The 13,054-nt window shown below is 39.3% G+C and overlaps 2 protein-coding genes and 1 long non-coding RNA gene across 3 annotated transcripts in view; 2 read left to right on the forward strand and 1 right to left on the reverse strand.

Annotated features, from left to right (window-relative positions):
* The window catches only part of LOC134797396 (pyrokinin-1 receptor-like), a 59,277-nt gene extending 58,905 nt beyond the window's left edge, over positions 1–372 (forward strand). Inside the window, exon 4 of the mRNA XM_063769637.1 lies at positions 278–372. Within this exon, the coding sequence (XP_063625707.1) occupies positions 278–303 (26 nt within the window). The 3' untranslated portion in view covers positions 304–372. The remainder of the gene's footprint in view (positions 1–277) is intronic.
* On the forward strand, positions 297–12,767 carry LOC134798007 (acyl-CoA Delta-9 desaturase). Its single transcript, XM_063770344.1, has 6 exons — positions 297–444; positions 6,727–6,857; positions 7,773–7,978; positions 8,329–8,514; positions 11,164–11,270; positions 12,512–12,767. Exons 1-6 carry the CDS (start codon positions 297–299, stop codon positions 12,706–12,708), a joined length of 975 nt encoding a protein of 324 aa, XP_063626414.1. The 3' UTR covers positions 12,709–12,767.
* The window catches only part of LOC134798037 (uncharacterized), a 189,855-nt gene continuing 177,849 nt past the window's right edge, over positions 1,049–13,054 (reverse strand). The window contains exons 2-3 of the long non-coding RNA XR_010145149.1: positions 1,529–1,542; positions 1,049–1,130 (exon numbers count right to left, since the gene is read on the reverse strand). This is a non-coding gene — a long non-coding RNA (uncharacterized LOC134798037). The remainder of the gene's footprint in view (positions 1,131–1,528; positions 1,543–13,054) is intronic.

A 13,054-nucleotide genomic window follows, 5' to 3' on the forward strand; every position in this document is an offset into this window, starting at 1 on the left:
TTTGAAAAGAAAATCATAATAAGGCTCAGGCGGGCGGAATTACGACTGCAATATAACTGAGTTTGATCAGTTTCTGAACAGATATTGCATGATTCACGTTAGACCGGGCGGTGGCCGGGCCGGAGCTTCCAGCGAATCGTTTTCTATGAAAAGCATCACATGATCACCTGTCATGTCATAGAAAACGAAGCGCCGGAAGCTCTGGCCCGGCCCCGGCCCGTGCCAGAGCTTTCTTTAGAAATTAATTATGTGTCTATTAACTATGTTATAATTGCAGCGTGCACCGGGCGTGCAGCATGGTGAGCATCAGCGAGGCGCCCGCGCAGGACAGGAGCCGCGAGGCCGACTGGCCCGTCGTCCTTTTCTTCATCCACATACATCTGCTCTCGCTCTACGGGCTATGGCTGCTGCTGTTCGAAGTCAAACTGTTTACCATTTTATTCCGTAAGTACCTACACTCCTCGCGTCGGTCATTATCACGTGTCTACCAGCACACCAGAGGGCCTACCCCGAACCACGTTCGACGTGCTGCCTCCCTGTTACACTTACGTACGAATGTGACAGAGAGGCAACACGTCTAACGCGGTTCGCGGTAGGCTCTCAGTATAATACACCATAAATCGTCAGCAATAGACGAAAGGTCCATGACACTTGCTTCTAAATTTTATAATCACATCGATGTGGGGACAATGATATTATATATAACTACTAGCTGACCCGGTGAACTTCGTTTCACCTAGGTACATGTATGCATTTTTTTTGCACGTTAAATATGGATTATACAATCATTGTATTACAGGCATTATATCAACAAATACGTATACGTACCTAATTTTTTTTCGGTTAGTATCTGTTGTATCGGTTCACTATTATATGACTTGTACGAAACAGGCAACATTATACTAAAATAATGTCAATGTCTTGCATTCAAATAAGCTTGTGGAATGTAACGCGAAGTTTTCAAATTATCATTACACACATCTTTGATTCCAAAATAATCATCATTTTCGAATTCTGCACTCCCTGAAACCTATAAAACGACACCCATGACGACTTTCATGACAAAGTGCACTGCAGACATCTTGGATTCCAAAATAGTCATTATTTTCGAAACCGGTACTCCCTAAAATCTATAAAACGACACCCATGACGACTTTTATGACAAAGTGCACGGCAGATATCTTGGATTCCAAAACAGTCATCATTATCGAATTCTGCAGTCCCTAAAACCTATAAAACGACATCCATGATGACTTTTATGTCAAAGTGCACGGCAGACATTTTGGATTCCAAAACAGTCATCATTTTCGAATTCTGCACTCCCTAAAACCTATAAAACGACTTTTATGTGAAAGTGCACGGCAGATATCTTGGATTCCAAAAGAGTCATTATTTTCGAAACCGGCACTCCCTAAAACCTATAAAACGACACCCATGATGACTTTTATATCAAACTACACGTCAGACATATTTGGATTCCAAAACAGTCATCATTTTCGAATTCTGCACTCCCTAAAACCAATAAAACGACATCCATGAAGACTTTTATGATCAAGTGCACGGTAGACATCTCGGATTCCAAAATAGTCATCATTTTCGAAACCGGCACACCCTAAAACCTATAAAACGACACCCATGATGACTTTTATACCAAACTGCACGTCAGACATATTTGGATTCCAAAACAGTCATCATTTTCGAATGCTGCACTCCCTAAAACCTATAAAACGACATCAATGACGACTTTTATGATCAAGTGCACGGTAGACATTCGGATTCCAAAATATTCATTATTTTCGAAACCGGCACTCCCTTAAACCTATAAAACGACACCCATGATGACTTTTATATCAAACTGCACGTCAGACATATTTGGATTCCAAAACAGTCATCATTTTCGAATTCTGCACTCCCTAAAACCTATAAAACGACATCCATGACGACTTTTATGATCAAGTGCACGGTAGGCATCTCGGATTTCAAAATAGTCATTATTTTCGAAACCGGCACTCCCTAAAACCTATAAAACGACACCCATGATGACTTTTATGACAAAGTGCACGGCAGACATCTTGGATTCCAAAACAGTCATCATTTACAAAACCGGCACTCCCTGAAACCTATAAAACGATATCCATGACGACTTTTACGACAAAGTGCACGGTCGACATCTTGGATTCTAAAACAGTAATCATTTTCGAAACCGGCAATCCCTAAAACCTATAAAACGACACCCATGATGACTTTTATGACAAAGTGTTTGGCTGGCATGGCATCTTTTGTTTTAGGGTTCCGTACCCAAAGGGTATAACTCCGATTACTAAGACTCCGCTGTCCGTCCGTCTGTCACCAGGCTGTATCTCACGAACCGTGGTAGCTAGACAGTTGAAATTTTCACAGATGATGTATTTCTGTTGCCGCTATAACAACAAATACTAAACACAGAATAAAATAAGTTTTTGGCAAAAATTTCATTTTTGGTACAAGCTTTTATCGCTGACTGAACTTTTCTTACGACAGACAACTAATACTCATCGAGACAATTCTAAAAACCCCTAACACAATTAGGTTACGTAGTTTCATCGCAGAGTTCCTATGGCCACCTCCTGTCTCCATCATCAGATCAGCTCGATGGTACCATAATATTGGATTGTCATCCGATTTATACATGCATGCAAAATTTCAGCTCAATCGGAAACCGGGAAGTGGATTAAATTTAACTTGCAAGATTTGATTACACACAGACAGACAGACAGACAGAGAGACAACGGTCAGGTGAAACTAAATAAACGCTTGTAATAAAGATTTATGTGGGGCTCCCATACAACAAACGTGATTTTTGACCGAAGTTAAGCAACGTCGGGCGGGGTCAGTACTTGGATGGGTGACCGTTTCTTTTTTTGCCGTTTTTTGCATTATGGTACGGAACCCTTCGTGCGCGAGTGCGACTCGCACTTGCCCGGTTTTTTACGTACAAAAATGACCCCCTGTCAACTTTCAATCGAGATTTAATCGAAAATTTAGTCGATTAATATTCAGATTAATTCAATTTCAATCGTATGTTAGGTCGACTAAATTACTCGCGAATAATTAAATACATAAATTAAATAATTATTTATTTCAGAAATTAAATTTCCATAATATATTAGTAGCTTATTATTATTACTCTTAACCTCTCTCTCTGGGAATAATTTAATCGACGATTAAATTTGACGATTAACTTTTTTATTCGATTAATTATAGTCGAATAAAAAGTTATTCGATTAATACTCATCTGTGGTCAAGTCTGTCGTTTAGATTCATATGACATTTCCGTAAGTTGATGAAAATCGACTTAAAAAAACGATACAATTAAAACAAAAACCAAATGACAATAAAATGAAATTCGATGTGAAAAAAGGTTATTTAATAATACAAAGTTGCAAAAATCGTCAGTAAAATCGATTGGACTAATTCTTTTATAATCGCTACATTTGACAAACGTGATGTAACCTTATATTGTGGATATATTTTGTCGATTCGAAACCCTTTTTTAAATACGTTCTTTAATTTGAGGTAAGAGTTTACCGTATCGACGGGATGAACATCAAATGTTTGACAGGCCTGTGCGATACCTAGGAACATTTTGTATGGGAATGATTTTTCTTTCATTATTTTGTTTATGTATATTTGTTCAATGGTTTTAACAGTTATTCTGCTATTCTGGGCCAAGACTAATCCAACAAATCAAAAACCATGAAAATCGGTCCAGCCGTTCTCGGGTTATGGGTGCTGGAACAAACACGACTTTGTTTTATATATATAGATAGATATATGGAGCACAAAAATACTTCCCTATTTATTTCTATGTTTACAAAAAATCTGTTATTTTTGATTAATTTTCGCATTCTACTGTCACATATATGTACGTATGAGTTATCTTTATTAAGTATAGTCAATATCTTACAAAAGTTTTCTTTCCTTTTCTGTAGATTTTTTTCCTAGTGCATAAAATACGCCCGTCCAATATGTGATAGAAATCACGTCATAAATAATCAGCCACAGACATGGTTTTCATTACATATACGTTAATTTATTGCCAAATGATTCAAAATATTATCGTTGGTGCAATCAAAGCTAATGATAATGACCGGAAAATGATTATGGAAGATCTTTAATAACATTTTATATGTTGAAAAACAAATATTGTAGATAATTAGGTCATTGTAAAGTCTTATCCGAAAATTAAATATTTAGAAACTGCTTGTTGAATATTATTTAATTCAGATGTCGATAAAAATTTGTTTCTTCAGTTTCGAACGACTGATAAAACATTTCTAAAAAGAAAAACAATGGCGTTAAGTGTATTTTTTTTTACCGGTATTATTTTTGAAAGACCTATTCAATGACACCTCACACCAAAGGGTTGAGAAGTAAAGAATAAATGACTGCTAAGCTATATTCTTCTGCTTTTCTTTTACCAATTTTTAATCAAGATGATACCTAAGTATGTAATTACATTAGGGCATGACTTATTTCGAATAAGTAACCCATATACTTGGAAATTAACTCGAAAACTCATTTATATTCAATGTTCTGGATTGTTTGTGTCGCACAATTTCATATTGTAAGTGGGTTTCCTTGTATACACAAACGTTATTAGGATAATTTACATTCCCCAGTATAATTTTATTTGTCAACTGAACCTTAACAGTAAGTCGGATACCTAATGGAAGGATGTGTTGGTATTTATTTGGCCGTAGCCAATAAAACATTGTGAGAGCTAGCTAATCCTAAAAAGACGGTGTCCACTTTGAGGTATTACCAGGGTATTACCTACCTAGACCTAGATGAAATGAGTGATAGAGAAATGAAATGGAGCGCTTGGCCTAAAGGTTTTTATTTTATTTTCCAATGTGAAGTTGAAATTCAAGTTTGCGGTAAAATTATCACGATTCTTTGAGATTTGCGGTAGAAGGTAATTTAGCGAGTAGGTAAATAGCGCAATTCGAGACCTAGGCAACGCAACCACATTTAGTGTTGCTAATGCATACCTACCTATATGATTAGCCTCCGCTGGCGACTTCGTCCGTGTAGAAGATATAAAAAAACTATAATTAGAAATTCGCATGCATCGCATTTAGTCAACAGAATTAATAACGCATTATTTATACGGGGTGTTTATTTAGTCACTTGCAATAATTTACAGGCTGAATATATAGGTCATACTGAGTAACTTTTACTATGGAACCAATCCCGAAATCGCGGCAAAAAAAAATTACTCTCCCATATAAAATGTCAAGGTCCGACAGCCAAAATGTACCTATGAAACAGCCAAATTTTTTTTCTAATTTCGGGGTTGGTCCCATAGTAAAAGTTGCCCAGTATGACCTGTATATTCACCCCGCAAATTATTGCAGGTGACTAAATATACAACCTGACTACTTTGACAATATCATCATCATCATTCATCATTTCAGCCTATATACGTCCCACTGCTGGGCACAGGCCTCCTCTCATGCGCGAGAGAGCTTGGGCTATAGTCCCCACGCTAGCCCAATGCGGATTGGGGACTTCACATACACCTTTGAATTTCTTTGCAGATGTATGCAGGTTTCCTCGCGATGTTTTCCTTCACCGAAAAGCTAGTGGTAAATATCAAATGATATTTCGTACATAAGTTCCGAAAAACTCATTGGTACGAGCCAGGATTTGAACCCGCGACCTCCGGATTGAAAGTCGGACATCATATCCACTCGGCCACCACCGCTATCTTTGACAATATACTTACGATGAATTATTTCTTAATAGTCTACATTCCTCTATTACTTATTCAAATAATATTGTCGAATTGAGCCACCTCAAATGCCTTAAATAAGTCTAGCAATCACGAACCGTTAAATACTTGTCTATTGGAAATTCAACGGACGGGATACAGATACGGAATTTCGTTTCCTAGGAAAGCGGTGCCGTCATATAGCGGCCAACAACTACCTATATCGACACCGTCAAGACGGCCGTCATGCAACAGACGTTTTTGATGTTACGGTGTCAATCACCGTTCTCTAGGGTCTAGGAAACCGCGCCATTTTGTTTACATAGACAACGTTCTAGTGACGTCATTCACCGCTGTATTACGGTCGCTAGAAGCGGCACCGCTTTCCTATGAGGATAGGAAACCAGAGCTTTTAGCGACTATATCCCACCGCGCGCTTTGGAAGATCTGCCATCTTGTGGCCTGAATCGGAAACATAAACATGTAGGTACATTGCCAAAGCAAGTGATGCTATCTACAGTTTTCGTACGTTTTCTTGTTAATTGTGCATAGTAGGTTTGCTCTGCTATGTGGGCTACATCGGAAGCATAAACTTCGTTCACTCATTTTCTTACGCCTCGCGCCAAAAATTTGACGCTTCCTGTGAGTGTGCTGCCCCTATATATGCACGCTCCCTATAGTAGCGAGCGAATATTTCAAAATTAAGTTTTGCATAGTACAAAAGGTGTAAAAAATTTGCCAGCGCCCTGGGCGCCTAGCCAAGATGCCAATCGTTCGATGTCGAATGTCTCTCTGTCACCCTAATATGTAAGAGTAATAGAGAGAGATTACCGTTTCGTTCGCTAAGGCGCAAACCATTGGCATCTTGGCATTCAAAATGCCGGAGCACACATTAATTTGAAATACATATGTAAGTATAATACTTATTAGGTCTCTATATTTACTGTATTGTACTGTTTTTTTCCTGGCAGTGGTCACCCTGTCATCCTGCGCGATCCTGGGTGTGACGACAGGAGCCCACCGGTTGTGGGCGCACCGCTCGTATAAGGCCAACACCGCTCTGAGGATCACGCTCATGGTGTTCCAAACCCTCGCGGGACAGGTAAGCAGTGACCGCGGGATCACAACCCAATACCTACCTACCTAAATTAAATATACCTACCTACTGAGTTTCCTAAATTCAATATTTCGATATCTTGTGGGTGTCTACTGTCTAGGCGGGATATTCAAATTCCCAATTTGATCGTTTGAAATTAAATTAACGTCAATCTCATCTAGCGTTTACAGGTAAGTACAAAATTTAAGGTTACATCAGAATACCGAAAATCGATTTAATTTACCTAATCACCTTTGCTCGTTTCACCTATTTTTAAAATAGAATACCTACCTAAAATAATCAATGGACAATATTACACGTAATGAACTAATTAGGTACTAGAAACAAAACATAATTAAATAATGACTTACCTAATGCACGTTTCATTTACAATTCAGTCGAGAGTTTAAAACTAAAAAAACTGCCTCCAAATGTGCATTCTAGCGTCGAAAATTGGCAATTTACGACCGCATTTCCAGATTTGATCGGTCGTAATCTTACAATCAAGTGGGATCGGAGCAAATTTCATTTTTGCGCCCACACCACGCCATTAAATTGACAATTTATTTTTAACAAATATTTGTGTTTTTTAACTAATCAGACTACTAATTTATATATAAATTATAAACTGAAATAGATGGGATGGCGAAATGGTCTAGGGATTCAGGGAGCCTAGCCAAGATGACAATCGTTCGCAGAGAAACGAAACGCTATCTGTCTCTATCGCACTAATATGGAAGACTGATAGAGAGAAAATAGCGTTTCTTTTATTTTTCTGCAAACATTGTCATCTTGGCTAGCCCCCTGGGAGTTCGCCGCTATACCTAAGACACCGGTTCGAATCTGGCCTTCACCACTGGCGGACTTTTTCTTTAATATATGATACCTATTTCAAATTATAACGGCATTATAAATTCCCAGGGCTCGATATACGACTGGGTGCAGAACCACCGACTGCACCACGCCACGTTCGACACGGACGACGACCCGTACAACCACAAGAAGGGCTTCCTGTACGCGCACGTGCTCACGCGCATGCGCAAACTCAGCCCCTTCCAGGAGAAGCTTAAAGAATCCATCGACGTGTCGGATCTGCACGACGATCCCGTTGTCATGTTTCAGAAAAAGTAAGTAAAATAAGGTTTGGCGAGGGAAAAAATATAATAGTGATTGATTAAATACTCGTATTGGCTCATTATCGATATCGATATGCGATCTTCTACAACAGCGAACGGCTGGCAGAAAACTGGATTAGGTTAGGTTAGAACTGCGACCTTCTACAAAAACGAACGGCGCTCAAAAAAGGAGGTTAGGTTAGAACTGCGACAGCCGACAAAACGAACGATTCTCATAAACATAGGTACATTAAAGCATAATCTTCTCGGAAAAGTACTTACAACGAAATTGAAGAAATAAATGATATGATATTTTTCAACTGATACCAGAACACTACTCATCTAATACGGTTGTCTTTCAGGTTCTACTGGGTCCTTTACGGCGTGCTGTTCCTCCTGCTGCCGCTCAACGCGCCGCTCGAGTACTGGGAGGACTCTGTGCTGAGCTCCATCTTCGTCATCGGCTTCCTGCGCTACTTGATCGTCCTCCACGCATCGTGGCTCGTCGAGAGCGCCGTCTGTGTGTGGGGACTCAAGCCCGGCGAGAAGTAAGTTCTGCTCGACCCTTTCCTGCCTGCTGTTCCTCCTGCTGCCGCTCAACGCGCCGCTCGAGTACTGGGAGGACTCTGTACTGAGCTCTATCTTCGTCATCGGCTTCCTGCGCTACTTGATCGTTCTCCACGCATCGTGGCTCGTCGAGAGCGCCGTCTGTGTGTGGGGACTCAAGCCCGGCGAGAAGTAAGTTCTGTTTGTTTTTAGATGTCTGATGATTTTAGATGATGTCTAAATTATGTAAGTACCAACTTCAGGACGGAATAGTGCCTTATTTCGTCTTGAAATTTTCTCAATGTTAGGTATTTAAAGTCAATGTTAAAAAGAAGTAAAATTATTTAAGTTACTGGAAATTGTTGATTGTTACGTATTTTTAATGTTCTTGTGAGAAAACTTTAAGAAACCGTGATCTCATTAAAGTTTATTATATATATTTCTCATATATTTTATTTTAAACCCATTTTACAATTTAATTTATTAAAGTATAAATGGAATAGTCGTTATATAAAACAATAGTTACCATTTTGCCATTAGTTTATTTTAAATGAATTATCGAAAATGACGTCTGATAGACTCCACATCAGTAGAATCTCTCTAAAAATGTCACCACAGTTCTTCTTCTTCTTCTTCTTTTTCTTATGGTGCCGTCTCCTGCCGGAGGTTGGCTATCATTAGGGCTATTTTCACTTTTGACGCTGCAGCTCGAAACAGCGATCTGGTGCTCATCTTGAACCAGCACCTGAGGTTTTTGAGCCACGAGGTTCGTCTTCTTCCACATTTTCGTTTACCCTGGATTTTCCCCTGTATTATCAGCTGGAGGAGGTGGTATTTGTCATTTCGTAATATATGACCAAAGTACTGCAGTTTCCTAATCTTTACAGTATCCAAAATTTCTCTTTTCTTTTGCACTCTCTGCAGCACGCTGTCATTGGTTACTCTATCCGTCCATGAGATTTTCAGTATTCTCCTGTACACCCACATCTCAAACGCCTCTAGACGTTTACTTATATATTTAGTGAGTGTCCATGACTCAGCACCATACAGTAGAACCGAAAATACATAGCACCGTGCCAATCGCACCCTGGTAGAGATTCGGAGGGACCGGTTGCAGAGAAGATGATTTATTTTTAGGAAAGTGTTACGAGCTTGCTCTATTCGGCACTTGATCTCAACGCTGTGATCACCCTGGTCATTGACAATACAGCCTAGGTACTTATACGAGCGGTCCCTTTGTACAATTTCATTCCGGACTTTCAAGTCACCACAGTTGCAGAGGGTTAAATACACTTTTTCCCTTTCGGGTTTCACGGGCCTATAAATCCCGGTCTTTTGATAGGCTTGCGTGGGGATATAGATCCAACACGTAGAGGCCCCTTGGAGAGCTTTAATGTCATGTAGAACGCCTGCTGGAACCCGTTCACAGGCGCAACAATAGACACCCATGAACCGGTCGCAGCAGGCATTGGGACTATTTGTAGAAAAAGTGAACAGTATACCGGTCTATGGATTGAAGTTTGGGTGGACAATGAAACTGGGCTATTGTAAAGAGGTCCGGACACCTGCCATAACAATGTTAACACCGTCATCGAGGCAGGCGGTGACTCGCCGCTGACTAGATGGGCCCCTGAAACTGCCGTCGTAAAGACGACCAGGAGCAACATCGGTGTGAGCGGCTCAGGGGTGTCGAGAGGTGTGCGCCGCTTTCTACCCAGTGGCTGTTACCAGCCACTGCGCCAACTCGCGTCTTATGCATCTTTCACTTCCACCCCTGGAGCATATAGCTCTAGCGACTCCTCTCTGGACGGCCAATGAAGGCAAGCCAGAGCTGAGAGTCCTCCAAATACACTTTTATTATTATTTATTTTTATTTATTATTATTAAGTAAACAACAAATTTATATTTTACATAGATGGGTAATTTTACGGTAACAAACGACATTTGTTTACTACCCTCGAAAACATTTTCGGTACCCCGAAAGTATTAAATATATTAATTCTTTGCCCCGAATCGTAATATTTATTTACGGCATTAAATAGTTTAAAAATATTTTTCAACAGAATAAACGAGAGCAGAACACAAACAACATGAGCAATTAGGGAAAATATTTTTGTTTTGTTTTCATTCATTGGGTGTTCATTTGTTCTGGTAAGTCTAGCGTGTTATTTGCTCTTTTGCACCCCAAATATATTCAGGTATTTAGCCCAGTAGTTTACTCGTACCGTGTGAAACCTTTCTAAGTATTTTGTTGACGGTTTTACTTTGACTAAAGGTATGTTGGGGTAAGTGCAGACTACTTGTCGACAAGTTCGTAATCCTTCACGGTTTATATTTTTTGCTTCACTCTTATAAAGATTATTCAAAATCGATGACATACCTATTATTAAAAAGTCACATCACACAAGATGCCGTAGGTGTATTGTCAATCACACTGGGATCAATTATTTAACAAGCAGATACGTCTGCGAGCGGTAATCGTCTTTCGGTTGATGTCGCTTTACGCGACCCCAAAGGGTGTGTAAACATAAGCGAAGGAATGGAAAGATTTGCGAGGTTCTGGTAGGCTTCCGTAGCTCAATTGGATAAGAGCAACGCACGGATTGCAGATTTACGCTTGGCAATATAAATATTTGACAATTTTTTTACAGATACCCGCATGATTCAAATTCGGTATTTGTGTTGGCGAAAACATTTTGGCCTCAATATCACTACCTGATCCCGAACGACTACAAATCTGGCGAATACGGCACATACGGTAAGATATATTATACAAATTGTAGGTGGGTGAATCAATTTTTTCTTGTCTCTCTTTGATTGCTGATTTTGTTTTAATGGTGTTTACGTAAATCTATTAAACATGCATTTTCGTGATAGAATTATGAAAGGGGGCTTAAATACCTAACCTTTTTCATAATGAGCCAAATTTATTAAGCAAGTTAGTAGAAAGTAACACAATGTATCTTTTAACAAACTATGCCAATGCCCCTGGACAGAGGGACTAATAAACAACGCAAAGAATGTTTATCCTCCGGCTGACATACTTCCGAGCCTGAAGAATAAATTTCTACTTTCTTGGCCGGAGCCATGAACTATTTTGGCCATACTATATTATTATTATCCTATTAAACTACCTACACGTAAAATGTATAAATAACCAAAAAATAATGTTGAATCATATCAAATTATACTTATAACGTAGAACAAAGGTGAAATCATAAAAAAAAAAACATTTAAACATCCCTATAACAGCAAATACTTTAATTTTAATTTTCATGAATACCAATGACAGAATTGACTCTCCCAAATTAGACCTCATAAAATCCCCCATATTTATTGCCGAACGCAATTCATCGAACATTGTGACATATTCTCTACGGCTATATTGCGATTATCTATCACTTACCTAATACCCGAATGCCGTATTTATTTTATTTATTTAATATATTTATTTCGGATAACAAGATCCATACATTTTAATAGTTACATTACATATATAAATACCTAATACAATAAATTAAATTAAATTAAATAAAACTAATTCTTAAAGTACTTAACTAAATTTGCCCAACAGCACCTCTATGGTCCATGTGCATAGAGTTCCATTTGCGCACTATTGGACACTGTAAATTGTCTATAACAGTGTTCAGAAGGCTGCTGGGGCTGTCCCTAACACGGCGCATCAGGGAGGCCACTCTCTTGCGCATTATGGCTTGGAACCCATCCACGCGCGCTGCGGTAAACATCCCCGACGCACTGCAAAATCGAGGCAACCCCAACAACATTCTGAACCCGTTATTATACTGAATGCGTAAGGCCAAGATCTCTGCGTACACTTGACCCACAGGCTGCACGTATAAAAAGACTGACAAAATGCCCTAAAAAGGGTTATTTTGACGGTCTTCGTACAACGTGCAAACCTGCGAGCCAACATGTTGCTTCTCACCGCCAATGCCCTACGCTCCCGCTCCACATCATCATAATATTCTTTTTTTTTAGATTGTGGCTGCTCGACAGCCTTCATCCGAGTGTGGGCGGCGTTAGGCCTAGCCACAGACCTAAACACCATAGAGCAGGCCACAATGCAGCGGGCCCTGAAAGCCGCCGCCGAGTCCAAGCGCCCTTTAAAGACTTGCATCGCTGACGCAGTCACACATCAAACTCTCCCAGAAGATCACTTTTTGAGGAGAGGTTAGAAATAATAAGTGTAATGTAATTAATTTACTAATTTATTAATAAATTATACGACACCAAAGAGCTGTATCAATTAATATACATATATATACGTTTTTACACACTTTTATTTAGTTTCACCGCGTTTGACTATGAACCTAATCTCTAATCTTATGAGTGTTATGATATGGCTTAACTATGCACCACTTCCTACTTTCTACCAAACAGAAATGTCACTTTTTACACTGACAGATCATATCCATAACAAATCCAGATCGAATTAATTCATAACCTGCTAAGTACCCACACTTACATGACGTTACATATTACACAGACTATTCCAACTAGTCAACTAATGTCCCAATTTAT

Source organism: Cydia splendana, chromosome 1 (genome assembly GCF_910591565.1).
Source record: "Cydia splendana chromosome 1, ilCydSple1.2, whole genome shotgun sequence".
Classification (NCBI taxonomy): Eukaryota; Metazoa; Arthropoda; class Insecta; order Lepidoptera; family Tortricidae; genus Cydia; species Cydia splendana.